Source organism: Macrobrachium rosenbergii, chromosome 56 (assembly GCF_040412425.1).
Source record: "Macrobrachium rosenbergii isolate ZJJX-2024 chromosome 56, ASM4041242v1, whole genome shotgun sequence".
Lineage (NCBI taxonomy): Eukaryota > Metazoa > Arthropoda > Malacostraca > Decapoda > Palaemonidae > Macrobrachium > Macrobrachium rosenbergii.
Window position 1 is genome coordinate 46305454 of NC_089796.1, and position 13005 is coordinate 46318458.

The window sequence follows — 13005 nt, forward strand, 5'->3', positions numbered from 1 at the left end:
TGATGACTAATATGCACTTAGCACTACGTACAAAATCAAATTGTTCATTTATATTTAGATTTTCTTCTTATTTATACTGTTTAAGGAATACTAAATCCATAATCTATTTGTTATTCTCTGCCATGTATAACCAATAATGAATGTTACAAGAAGTATTGGGTTTATATGGGCATAAATAGGTTGTCTGTAATGTCGGCTTGTTTACAATACTCTGTTATGTAAGGTTTCAGTGATCTGTATGGCCCACTAATATTAAGGCCCCACTGTATGTAAGTTATATTGGGTGGTACTATATTCTAATTCAACATTAACTATCAGAGTTGCTGTAAAAAAATTTTCCAAATTTACGGGAGTATTCATATGTTTGCTGGGGTAGGGTATTTCATAATCAATTAGCCTAGCAAATCAATATTATGATACCACATACAAAACTGGTGCTACATTTTAAATTATTATTACTAAATATCTGGTTAACACTCATTTACAGTGGTAGTTCCACTTATATATGCTACACTGGATGATACCATATGCATTATTAATGGTTAATGAATACAGGATTGTAGCGTTTAATTTAAATGTGGTAAAAACTACATTTCTGGATCGGGGTCCCGTGTCACCCGGTGAAATAGTCCATTCAGCACTTATTTCTAGGTAATTCCGTTGCTAGATACCAGAGAAAGCTAAATGAAATGCTGGAGTTACTACCCCCAGAGCGAGCTCCACTAGATGGAGTCGTGTATGGAAAAGGGTGAACTACAAAAACACGGAACCTTATCCTATAGAGATTCCCAATGTCAAAAGTCCCAACGAGAGAGGTGCCGATACAAGCCCATGCACTACTCATGGACTGTATACAAGGCAACACTAGCCGCATTCCATTTTAGCACGTTTTTTCGTTCACACGTAATTTCGTTGTGATCCTAATTTTGTGCTCTATTTTGGATTTTTATGGCATCCTCGCAAGGTTCTTCTTCAATTACTTGAGTACCAGTGTTTTGTTGTTTTTTAGGCGATTGAGGCTTCTTATTTTCCTTTAGTTTAATAATTAAAGGGATTTATAACGCCCGTCTCGATCTCCCCTCACGTCGTCTCTTGACCTCTCTTGGTCTTGGGTCGGCATGTTTGTTTTGTGTTTTTTATTTGTATCCCTTTTTATTTGGGATATTTTACCATGTATGTTCCCTAACTTTAGTGGGTTTGATTAATTTTTGTTTGTTCTGTACCCATTTACTACGAGAAGTGATGTTTAGCGTTTAGGCTACGAGCTACCCACTCGGGCCCATTCGCCTTTTATCATGGCTTCATTACGGGAGTGACGTTTAGCGTTTAGGCTACGAGCTACCCCCTCGGGCCCATTCGCTTTTTATCGTGGCTTCATTACGAGAAGTGTTGTTGAGCGTTTAGGCTATGAGCTTCCCCCTCGAGCCCATTCGCTTATTATCATGGCCTCATTATGCTTTATTTTTGTCACTCACTTCTCTTAGCCTTTGGGGATCTTATTTTCATTGGTACTGTTACGGTTTTTACTTTGTTTTTATAATTTTGTTTCTTTTGTGAATTTTGTGTTCCCTTCCTGGTCAAGTGCTGTCTTGCTGTTTAGGCTACGTGGTTCCCCCTCGGGCCTATTTGCTTCTTATTTTGGCTTTATTTTGCCTTGTTTTAGACTCACTTCTCTAAGTGTATGGGAACATGATTTTCATTCTTACATTTTTGACCTTGTGCTTGGATGCTTTTGAATTTTGTTAATTTTGGGATACTTTCATTTAACTGGAGGTCGGTCATGTCCCTTCACGTCCATGTTGTGTTGGGCCTGCCTATCCTCCTACATGTACCTTATAGACAATTTTTGTTTTATTATAATTTTTTTTTTGAGTTATTGGTTAGCCTTTACCCTCTCCTAGGCTTCCTTCCTTTACATCGCCTCAGTTAGGTTAGCCTAGGGGTTGGCTGTAACACTTTTTCCCTTCGGGGAAAAAATCGTTAAGGAGGGGACGATCTCGATCTGTACGTATGAGTTTCATGTCGGTGATCTCGTTCTGTACATGTGTGTTTTATGTCTGGTGCTTCCCTTTGTTTGGTTTTGGCTTGGATATATTGCCTACGTCCACCCTCTCCCTGTTTCGGCTTTTCACTTAGGCTAATGTTCCTAATAAGTTAAGCTGGAATAGCAAGGGTTTACCTGCGTAGCCTATCCTAGTTCAATCCTTCTTTGGGTTGCTTACCAATGGTGACCGGGAGTGCTCTCCCCACTCCTGTTCACACTTCTTTTACCGACTATATATATGTTATTTTGTGGTTTCGAGAGTCCCCTTCTCTCCCTTTTATCCTTTGCTCTCTCTCTCCCCTTGGTTTGTTTTCAAAGTTTGTTAACTTTCCAAGGCTTGAGAGCAATTATCCTTATTTTATGTTGTAGCCTACATCCCCTCCCTCTGCATTGATTGATTGTCCCTCGGTGTGTCTGAGTTGGCACTCCACCTGGACCTGGAGGTGACCAGGAGTGCTCTCCCCACTCCTGTTCACACTCCTTTTATCTTTCATTGCTCTCCTGGCCGTAGAGGTTTTTGCCCTTCCTCTCTTTTTCTCTCGCTCTTGTCGTGCAACACAGCTTACATAGCGAGGGGATCTATGAGAATCTCTGGGCGTCCGGGGAGTGCTGTCTCACCCCTGGTCGCTGCTTTGGGTTACCAACCTCCTGGCCTATCCTTCCCCCTTCCTTTTACGTCGACTATTTCCCTTCGTGGTGCTTCCTACATGTTCGCACCTCACTGTTGGGATCTCATACGAGGCCAGTTAGCGTTCTCCACCTAACTGTCTTCTGCTTTATTTACTTTCGGCGTTCCCCTCCTTTTGCTGCTTCCTGTTCGGTGTTTCGTTATCTTGTTGGGCGCTCTCCTTGCTTACTGCTACGGCGGTTTTAGTGTTTAGCGGTCGGCGTTTATTCCCCACCACTATCACTTCGTTCAGGATATCCTCCTCCGGGTTTTCCTCTCTTGGCTCAGAGTGCGCCCACTTCCGAACAGTTCATAACCTTCCCACATTTTGTTCAAACATGATCGCTTCGGAATGTTCCGTTGACTCTGTTTTTATGTCTATGAGTTTTGTCCTGTTAGCCCGGTTTTCTCTCCGGTTTTCTCCGGGAGTTTTCCTGGTCTGACTAGGCTTTGGCTGCTACGGTACTCTGCTCCGGCATCCGTTCCAGCATGCCCTTTTCTCATACGTTTTTGGCTGGTTTTGTCAAGTGCAGGAATGCTCCACTATCCTGCAACAAACCAGCGGTCACGGAGTCTATAGCTCCCATTCCGGTGCGCAGTCTGTTTTGGATTTATAGTTTGGCACGGAAGGTTATGAAGTACGCTATGCTCTCCTCGAGCAGAATTCTTGATGAACCCGTAGGTTTTATATATACCTGTCGGTTTCGTCTCCGCCAAACTCCGCCTCATGTGACTTATTCTTGACTCGGAAGGTTGTAAAGTACGCTATGCTCTCTCCGAGCAGGCTACTTGATGAATCCGTAGGTTTTATTTACACCAGTCGGTTTTATTGCCGCCAAACGCCGCCTCCTTTGGCTTATTATTAGTCGTTTGGCACCCGGCAGATTGCGTTGTACGCTATGCTCTTTCGAGCAGGCTACCTGATGAATCCGTAGGTTTCATATATACCTGTCGGTTTTACCTCCGTCAAGCTCCGCCTCATGTGGCTTATTAATAGTCGTTCTTTCGGCGATAAATCGGTAGGTTTCACATATACGCCTATCGATTTCACTCCGCCAAACTCCGTCTCCGGGCGGGATTCTCGTTAATTCGGTAGGTTTCATATAAACCTATCGGTTCTTCGCCTCTTGTGGCTTATTAATAGTTAATCTTTCGGTGTTTGGGCTCTCTCCGGGCGAGATTCTCGGTGGATCGGTAGGTTTCATATAGACCTATCGATTTCCTCCGCCAAACCCCGTTTCCGGGCGAGATTTTCGGTAAATTGGTAGGTTTCATATACACCTATCAGTTTTTCCTTCGCCAAACTCCGTCTTATATAACTTATTAATAGTTGTTCCTCCGGTGTCTGGGGTCCTAATTTTTCCCCCTCTTGGAGGCCGGCCGCAAGTCTCGTAACTTCTTCGCTTCAAGTTAATTGTTTAAGGAGAGTTTTCTGAAGACGTTGCGGCCTTCTGTCTCGTTCTCGGACCTGTGAACATCGTCCAGGAGCGATAAATAGGTGCGAGAATAACTGAGGCAAACCTTTTCCGCTTAGCTCGGAATTAGGTGAGGCAAACTTTTCCTTTAGGGGATTTGTTACCTTCTCATCCCTTTTCGACGGTTCCTGGTCTACCGTCCCTAAGGTGAAGTCAGTAAAAAAAAAAAAAAAAAAAAAGACCCTTTTTTAAACCAAGAAGACCCGCTCCGGGGCCCCCTCAAGGACGTCTCGGATCTCTAATCCGGTACCATCTACGAGTTTGGCCTCGTCTTCTGGAAAGGGACACGGCCCAAGCAAAGCAAGGCGGTTACCCCCTCCTTCCTTTGTTGAAAACTCTTTTACGGGTCTCCTTATAAGGAGCTCGATTTGAGGGTCATTGTCAACCTATTAAAATATCTACCTACCTCATGGTCCATGCCTTCCCTTTCCCAGGAGCTTAAGTCCCAAGAGATTAATCTCAAGACTCATTGTCAATGGATCACCTGTTAAGTCCTGCTCCGTTCCGGAATTCTATCGTTCCGGACATCTCCACCTCTTTTCCCCTCCAGTCTGGGGAGTCTTGGTGCCTTCCCTTTATGCTTCCCAGCATGAAGGCACCCTCCTGTCGGGGGTGTGGGCACACGGAGGTTGGTGGAAGGGCATTTCTTCCCTTCCGGTCTGGTATCCTCTTATCCGGGTTTTACCAGACTGTCAGAACGAGCATGGCATCTGTCTGGCAGGATCCATAAGTGAGCCCTCAGCTAGGGGCTGGACACATCGTCTCCTGAGAACTCTAACGGAGTGGCAGGCAGAGAATTCCAAGTTCACGCCAGCTGTGGGGTCTTACCGTGCTCTCTTTGAGAGCCCTGTTTCTACCCCTTGTGCTCCGAATGTAGCCCTCTTATCAACAGGCTTGTTTTGAAAATGTATCGCTGAGGCATTTCCGGGAGACGGATATCACAGATACTTTCACAGTGAATCTTCTAACCCCGGACTACGCTTCTAATTTATTCAGCGTACAGCTCCCTAAGCTTCCGGAATCAATTTTCGGAAGCTGAAACAGGGTGTAAGTCAGGCTTGCCCGTTCCGCCTTGAGCTGAAAAATCTTATGAACAGTTTCACCTGGAGAATTAATCTTTTCCCCAGGTGGGCGTTGTTACGGCCCGTCTGGGACTACTATTGTTACCCAGAGCCTCCGTTCTCATGGGTGTCTACCCTACGAGCAGAAACGGTCTGATCTTGCCGGGACCTGTCCCAAGTCCGGCAAGAAGTTCATGTAGTTCAAGAGCCCCCCTGCTCAGGCGGTGGTGCAGGCTCTTCAGGTCTCTGCCCCTAGACAGCCGTCAGCTCTCACTCCCAGCCTCCACCTCGATGTGTGCGGGTTCAGCCAACACATCAGCCCCTTGTAACACCCCCGTGTGTCTCTGCCTCCCCCACGTGCCTCCGCCGGAGTTTTCTTTGCTTCATACGAAAACCTAAGGAAAGAATTTTCACTAGACATTTGGCCAGAGGCTCTGACCCTCGGGGTTATCATAGGAGCAGGGAAGCATCCTACTCCTCTCCGAGAAATTGGGAAGGCATTCGCTTCACGGGAGGCAATCAAGCCTCCTCCCTGTAGTATTTCTCATATGGGTGGGAGGCTGTACCATTTTCGGGGCCACTGGAACTTCAGTTCCTGGGCCCAGAGTATAGTTATCAGGGCCCGGGGTGGAGCTGGACTGTTGTTCCCTCCCCCCCTCCAATCAAGTTCAATCAGCCTCCGGCCAGAGTTCTGGGGGTCTTTGTGAATGGCCTGTCAGGCTTTTTCAGTCTGCCAAGGAAGTTCCCTTCCACTGGAAAATTTTTCCGGGCGTGTCCCGTTTGTTTTCCTTATTCATGCGGCAAGTCTCGGTTGCTTACAGTCTTGTGGGTTCGGATCCTACTGCGCCGTGGAGCTGTAACCACCTCTATAGACCTTTCCGACGCTTCCTTTCATATCTTGGTTGCAGAAAGGTCCTATCCCTTCTTGGGATTCAGACTCGGGGAGCAGGCGTACCCGTTCAGGTTCATGCCCTCCTCAAAGCGGCTCCAGAGTCTTTGCCAGTTTGAATAATACCGTAGTTCAACAGCTCCGGTATTAGGAGGCTATGCTAGCTGCATATCTAGTTGCCTGGCTCATTTGGGCACCCAGCGTCGGGAATTGCCTGAGGGCGCCGGTCATTATAATCGGTTTCTAGAGTCTTTGGGCTTCTAAGTAACCAGGAAGGAATCCCACCTGATTCAGGAGGGTAGCCTTCCGTAGTTATGAATCCAGTGGAAGTGGAAAGAGATAGCAAGGACATCCTATCATTTCATCATCTCAAGCATACCTCTCCCCGTGCCCAAGAAAAGGTCCTGGGTTTTCTCCAGTTTGCTTCAGTGACGGTTCTCCTTCTGAAGTCAAAGCTGGAGTTTATGACCGGGGTATGGTGGAGTCAGGGACGTGTCTCCTGATTCCTCCTGCTTGAATAGTGGCCTCCGGCCTTGCACAACTGTCAAGTGCTTACCGAAGTCAGTTCCTCTCCAGCTTTCCCCTCCGGCCTCAGTATTCCACACCGTCACCTCTCTGGGCGGGTGAGGTGGATATTTTTTGGCCCAATGAAGTACATGGTACTTAGTCGGTCACGTTCCGGCAGTTCCATATCAACGCTTTGGAGGGCGGTGACAGTCTTCCTGTCCTTGGGAAACTTCTTCCCCCCAAGAGGTTTCCTTTTAGGCTGGTTCTGAACAAAACAGCAATAGTGCGCTGCGTAACAAGTGGTTTTGGACTCGAATTGCTTCGTTCAGGTTATGGTTCATTCTTCTCCATAACCAACAGAAGCAGGTGCCTCTGTCTACCACCCTTCTCGTAGGGGTCCAAAAGGTCACTGCTTTTTCCCTATCCAGGGCCTCCCCCCTAGTGTCGGAATAGTCCTTAGACGGAGCGTCATTCAGGTAGTCTTGTGACCTTTTCCTGGGCCTGGAAGTAGGTCTGTTTGCAACCCAATTCAGCCACAAACTATCAAGCTGTCCCGTCTGGTATAAACTCAGCCTGCGTCAGCCCCCTCAAACTCTGATGTCCTGGCTTTGTGGTCTTTGTGAATCTTACAGTTTAGGAGGAACAGTAACTGATATTGGTCCTGTTATTACTGTTTTCCTGAAATCAATTAAGGGATCCTACTCTACTGCAGTATGGTTCTGCAGTTAAGTAACTAGCACTCTTCACATAGTTTTCAAAGCTACAGTACTGATGCGGCCGCATTGGCCTCGAGGAAAGTGTTTTGTTGGAACCAGACTCACAGGCCCTTAACTTTCATCCCTAAGGTCTGTGTTCGTCTAAGAACAGTACTCCGTCCACATTCGGTTTCCTGGTCTTTGAGTAATGTATCGGAGTTAGCTTCGGTAACCAACAATCATCTTGTTCTTACCTTTCCTTGTTAAGGAAGTCCCAAAAATTTTTAATCAGCTTAGCTTCTAGTGTTAGTTTTCCTGTTCTGTCTGCCCTGTCCGGCGGAACCAATCAGTTTGGTTTCCCCTCATCAGGGGTAGTGTTGTGAATTCCTCACCCTAACTTTCTATCTACAATTGAAGGTCCTCATTTTCGGTGGTCACCTTGGAAAGTACTCCCCCTTTTACAGGGTCTGTTTCTGTGTCCAGTTTTCTCCTTGCAGGCTTTTTTAGACAGGACCTCGCAATTTTGTCAGGTCCTCTCCTTTAAAAAAAAAGGGGGGGGGCACTGTCATTGGGTCTGCTATTAAGCAGGAAGTATTTTCTTAATACAAGCCTATTCAGGTGCTATTCTAAGCTCATGATCTTAGACGGTGACCACTTACATTATTTTCATTACATGAACTTAGAGGACCTTACTAATGTTCAGGGTAGAATTCTCCTAGTTTTCAACATTTCTATTTAAGTCTTTAATAGCATAAGAATGATGTTTATTTCTCTGTTACTATTTCACCGGGTGACACGGGACCCTGATCCAGAAAAAGGATTTTGACAAAGGAAAAATCTATTTCTGGAGAGGGGCCCGATGTCACCTGGTGACCCACCCTGTTTTTCATTCTCTCCTCCTTGATAAACTTCATTCTAGTGAGGTGGGTGCTAACATGGAATGCGGCTAGTGTTGCCTTGTATACAGTCCGCGAGTAGTGCATGGGCTTGTATCGGCACCTCTCTCGTTGGGACTTTTGACATTGGGAATCTCTATAGGATAAGGTTCCGTGTTTTTGTAGTTCACCCTTTTCCATACACGACTCCATCTAGTGGAGCTCGCTCTGGGGGTAGTAACTCCAGCATTTCATTTAGCTTTCTCTGGTATCTAGCAACGGAATTACCTAGAAATAAGTGCTGAATGGACTATTTCACCGGGTGACACGGGCCCCTCTCCAGAAATAGATTTTTCCTTTGTCAAAATCCTTTTATTATCAGGTGAAACTAGTTTAAAGCAATGCACCAATATGGGAAAGCATTTACAACATCCTACTAGGAAGGAGCCACTAAGAATCCCTCAACAGGGAGGTTATAATACAGTATAATGCCCTATGGCAGACGAATGTTAGGGAAAGGAAGATCTGCATGTGTGACGGTAACTGAATGAATACCTTCTATCAGTAACATTTCTAAAACAGAAATTTAACAAGAGAAATAAAGTAAAAAAAAAAAACACTTGGTTTGTAGATGTATAAGGATAAACTACAATGCAAGGCATTAAAAGGGGAAATGTTAGCCCATAACATTGTTCTTTACACCTCGAGCTAAAGTTACATGTGTAAACCAATAAACTATTGGATCACAACCAAATTTTAAATATATCAAGATTTTTGAAAAGGGCAGCCTAGAGTAAGGACTTTACATGTATGATCCATTACACCAGCAATGAATCCAGGCTCTAGGGAATACCCCCAACACACTTAAAGTTGGCAAAAACTGTAATACTATAAAATATTTTCATGGGGTCTTAAGGTTATGTGCTTTATTATCCTCTGCAACATTGCTACTGTAAAATATTTTTTGTGGGGGCTTAAGGCTATGTGCTTTATTTTCCCCTGCAACATCTCAGTGTTTTTAGGAGAGCACAAATGCAAATAATTTGGCACCAACTGAAATCTACTTCATAAAGCAGACCTAAGAGCAATGGCAACCATGACTGATCTGTGTACCACTGCTACATCTGTGTCATCAGAGTGAATAGTATTACACAAGGGTACTGTAATCACTGATAGGCATGGACAAAGGGCCTTCCTGCCTTGAATCTGTTTTTATTCTGTCACATTGTCAACAGGCACTATTTTGGTCAAGATCAGCTATGAGACAATTTGGTTGATCTGTCTCATGGAGCCCCTGTTGGGACTATAAAAGTAAGTCCTTTGAGGACAAACAGTGATTATGCTATGAAAAATGAGAAATTTTCAAATAACAGCAAATTTTTTAACTACTAGCGTTGGTAGTTTGATTCACGCAAGAAGGGTATCTTTCCTCTTTCATCAACATTCCTCAAAGGAGTTACTCTGCACACTAATTCAATTTTTAAAAGATATACTTACCACATCATCTACTGCACCTTCCCCATTGGGAATGACTTCTTCATTTTCAATAATCTCTTCTGGTGGTGAATTTTCCTTCCCTGATTCCTTTACCTGGCTCATGCGACTTGCAGCTCTGTTGGTATATCAAAATTATCACATCCATATAACTCAAACAAAAAATTATCTTACAAATTAATCTGGGCACACAATAAGCCAAGAGCATCTCCGGACTCCCCACCAAGTTATCCAAACTGAACAGGAAAAAGTTGAAAATATATAGAACATTGTAAAGTAGGCAAAAGAAATGGAGGGAAAATACAAGATTTTAAGCAAGCTCTTTCAACCAACGACCAAGCAAAGGAATAAATATTTCTGCACAGTTCTGAAATAAAATAAAAGTGCCTTAAGAATCTTCATTTAAAGGTTACATTTACAGGTTTAATGCCAATTTAATGGATCCCCTGCTCCCCAAGCCTGGCCAGATTAGCATATTAAATCAATCATCCTCAGAGGCCACGTAAAGCAACATAACAGTAATTCAACACATCCTGGACTACTTAATTATAATACAACTACACTTCTAAAGCATGCTTTATTGCTAAAGACTTAAACATTAATTGAACATTAAATTATTATCATTCATCAAACAAAAAAGAAAAAAACACCTAAAGTACTGCATAAATCATCAGAGTGGTTTCTTTGACTCATTTCCACTACATATTTATTTAAGACTAATTTTCACTAGATGATTGTATATAAAACATGAAAATATCTGTTGAAAATCATTCTTACAAATCAGTTACTAACCAGTCAGATGATCTATGCAACAATCCATGTCTGTTTTGTTTTGTCATTAATCATGATTCTGCAGTAGAGTATTATCAAATTTAATTTTAACCATACTGCACAATAAATGTACCATGCAATAAAATGTACTCATAAATTTCTGTTCTGTTTCCTCGCCATAGCAGTTTTCTCAATGTGGGGGTGGATGTTAGAAGAGGCATGAATCCAGTGTGTGGTAACCAATAATTTAAGGTGTCATTGTGTTGTGATTACTACTACAAAAGGGAAACCTTACTTATCAATTACTTTCTTAAATGATTCTGCAGCACAATACTCTTTCCCCTTATTTATCAATTACTTTCTTAAATGATTCTGCAGCACAGTACTAAGTGATGTTTCATGAATACAAGCATGTGTAAGATTTCCAGCTACGATCAAAGCATTATAAAAATCATAAATGCACGATGCATTTAAGATAATGCTTGATGGCATTTCCTGTTTATGTGCTGGTGAAATATTTGTTATTAAGAGGTAAATGAAAGTTGAGGGTGGTCAGTTTGAAAAAAATGGCTGTGAAATTTGATTGACAGACTCAGTAAAATGAAAAGTAGTTACAATTTGGGCAAGGGTGAAGAAATAAAAAAATATGTGCTAAACAAAAGGAGAATTCATGAGAAGTGGATAATATTGTAGTTATATTTGTAAGAAATAGACATTGTGTGTGTGTGTGTGTGTGTTTGTCTGTGCAGAGATTAAGCTACAACAAAAACGATATATGTTCATTGTGGAGTTCTTTAAATATCTGTTTACCCTATACCGATTGTTTAATGCCATAGCTGTAAATAAGTAAACAAAAGCAGTAAAAATTTTGATACTGAAAATACTAACTGAAATTCATTTACAACGCAACATCTCTACGACGTAAATCAATTGTTACATAACACTTGGAGCAATATAATTCAGTTTTTCATTATCAGCATAGTTTTATGTGTAAGTTCATAGGCAAGTGTAGATTGATATGCATGAATAAACAAAACTATAAACCTTCAAGAAAAGCATAAAAGTCCCTTTAAATGTGGCTGTTATATTTAGTTATATTTAGTGCACATCATATTTTCTGTTGATCTAAAGAAAGTCAAAACCTATGGAAAACGAGTAATATTCTGTGTTATGTTCTCTGAATATATACTGATCAAACCTGTTGTTTCTAGGCAGTTCAGCCTATACAGTTTTGTTCTATTTTTCTTATATTCTTCTCTTCAATAGATAGATGATATAACAAATTTCCAAAGAACATGGAAATATATACTGCTGTTTTTGTTTATTTATTAACTCTTTATTTTCTAACAAGCACACAGGTGGCCATGTACAAAGATAATGAGCTGAAAACAGAGGTATACAGGGAGAGATATCTGGGGAGAGGGTATGAGCAAAAGTACTGGCAGGTCGAACTGTCATTGGTCAGTAGCAATGGTGGATGTTTTTGCTGTAAAACTCCCAGCCTAAGACACTGGGACCACCTTGGTTGTACTGATGGAGGAGGTTAGGGGATTTCTGCCTGCATGTTCTCTACTGATATGACTGGTATAATGGCTTGCACCAATGCAGGAATGGTTATTTGTCTTATTTCTACCTCTATCTCATTGGCGTTTGGCATTGGTTGGCTACTTACGTTTCTTTCTGGGCCTCTCAAATTCATTGGTATTTACTGCTGGTGGACTCTATGTTCCTACATGTGTTGTCTGCTGTTACACCAGAAATGCTCATACATTGTCCTCTTTCAGTCTTGATGGTATTTGGCACTGACTGATTTCTTATTTCTCTGTGTGACAACCAGGAGAAATGACAAAATTTTTCAAGAGAACTGCATTTTTCCTAGGTATACACAAACCAAAGTCTTCCATATAAGGATTCCTCCTGCTGTGAATGCACTGGAAAGCCATGCACTGAATGAGAAAGCAAAAATTAATGCAGGTAGGCCCAGGCCATCATACCCACTCCTTACCAGCCTTACTCCAATGCCCTCTTAAGGACCAGAACCCATCAGTCGGTTGCAGATTTTCCTGTGGCTGGTAGGGAAAACACCCTCTACCAGTGCATCCATTTCAGTTGGTCTTATGACCATGGGGTTATGTTAATAGCTCCTTGGCTAGGAGGAGTGGGTAGAACAAAACAGCTGGTGCTCTCTGCCATGTTCGGGAACTTCAGCTACGGGGCCTTAAAGTCGCCCTTTTAATTTTTACAATAAAAATTCAAGCTTCCAAAACTCAAGAATGCCTAAACATATTGATCTGAAATTTGCAATTTTAATAGAACGGACCAAAGTACTAGGGGTCCATTTGGAGACTCATGTCTGTATCAGGGTTCCCCTCTCAGCTATAGGGCCTCAAAGTTGGCCTTTTAATTGTTACAATAAAAATTCAGGCTTGCACAATTCAAGAATGCCTTGACGTATTGATCTGAAATTTGCAATTTTAACAGAACGGACCAAAATACTGGGGGTCCATTTGGGGCCTCATGTCCGTGG

At 42.7% G+C, this 13005-nt stretch overlaps 1 protein-coding gene across 6 annotated transcripts in view; it reads right to left on the bottom strand.

The window, feature by feature from the left end:
- IFT54 (intraflagellar transport 54) overlaps window positions 1–13005 on the bottom strand; it is a 475732-nt gene that overhangs the window by 232341 nt on the left and 230386 nt on the right. For all 6 annotated transcript variants that reach the window (XM_067100328.1, XM_067100326.1, XM_067100323.1 and 3 more), the window contains one exon: window positions 9711–9825. In XM_067100328.1, coding sequence (XP_066956429.1) covers window positions 9711–9825 — 115 coding nt within the window. The remainder of the gene's footprint in view (window positions 1–9710; window positions 9826–13005) is intronic.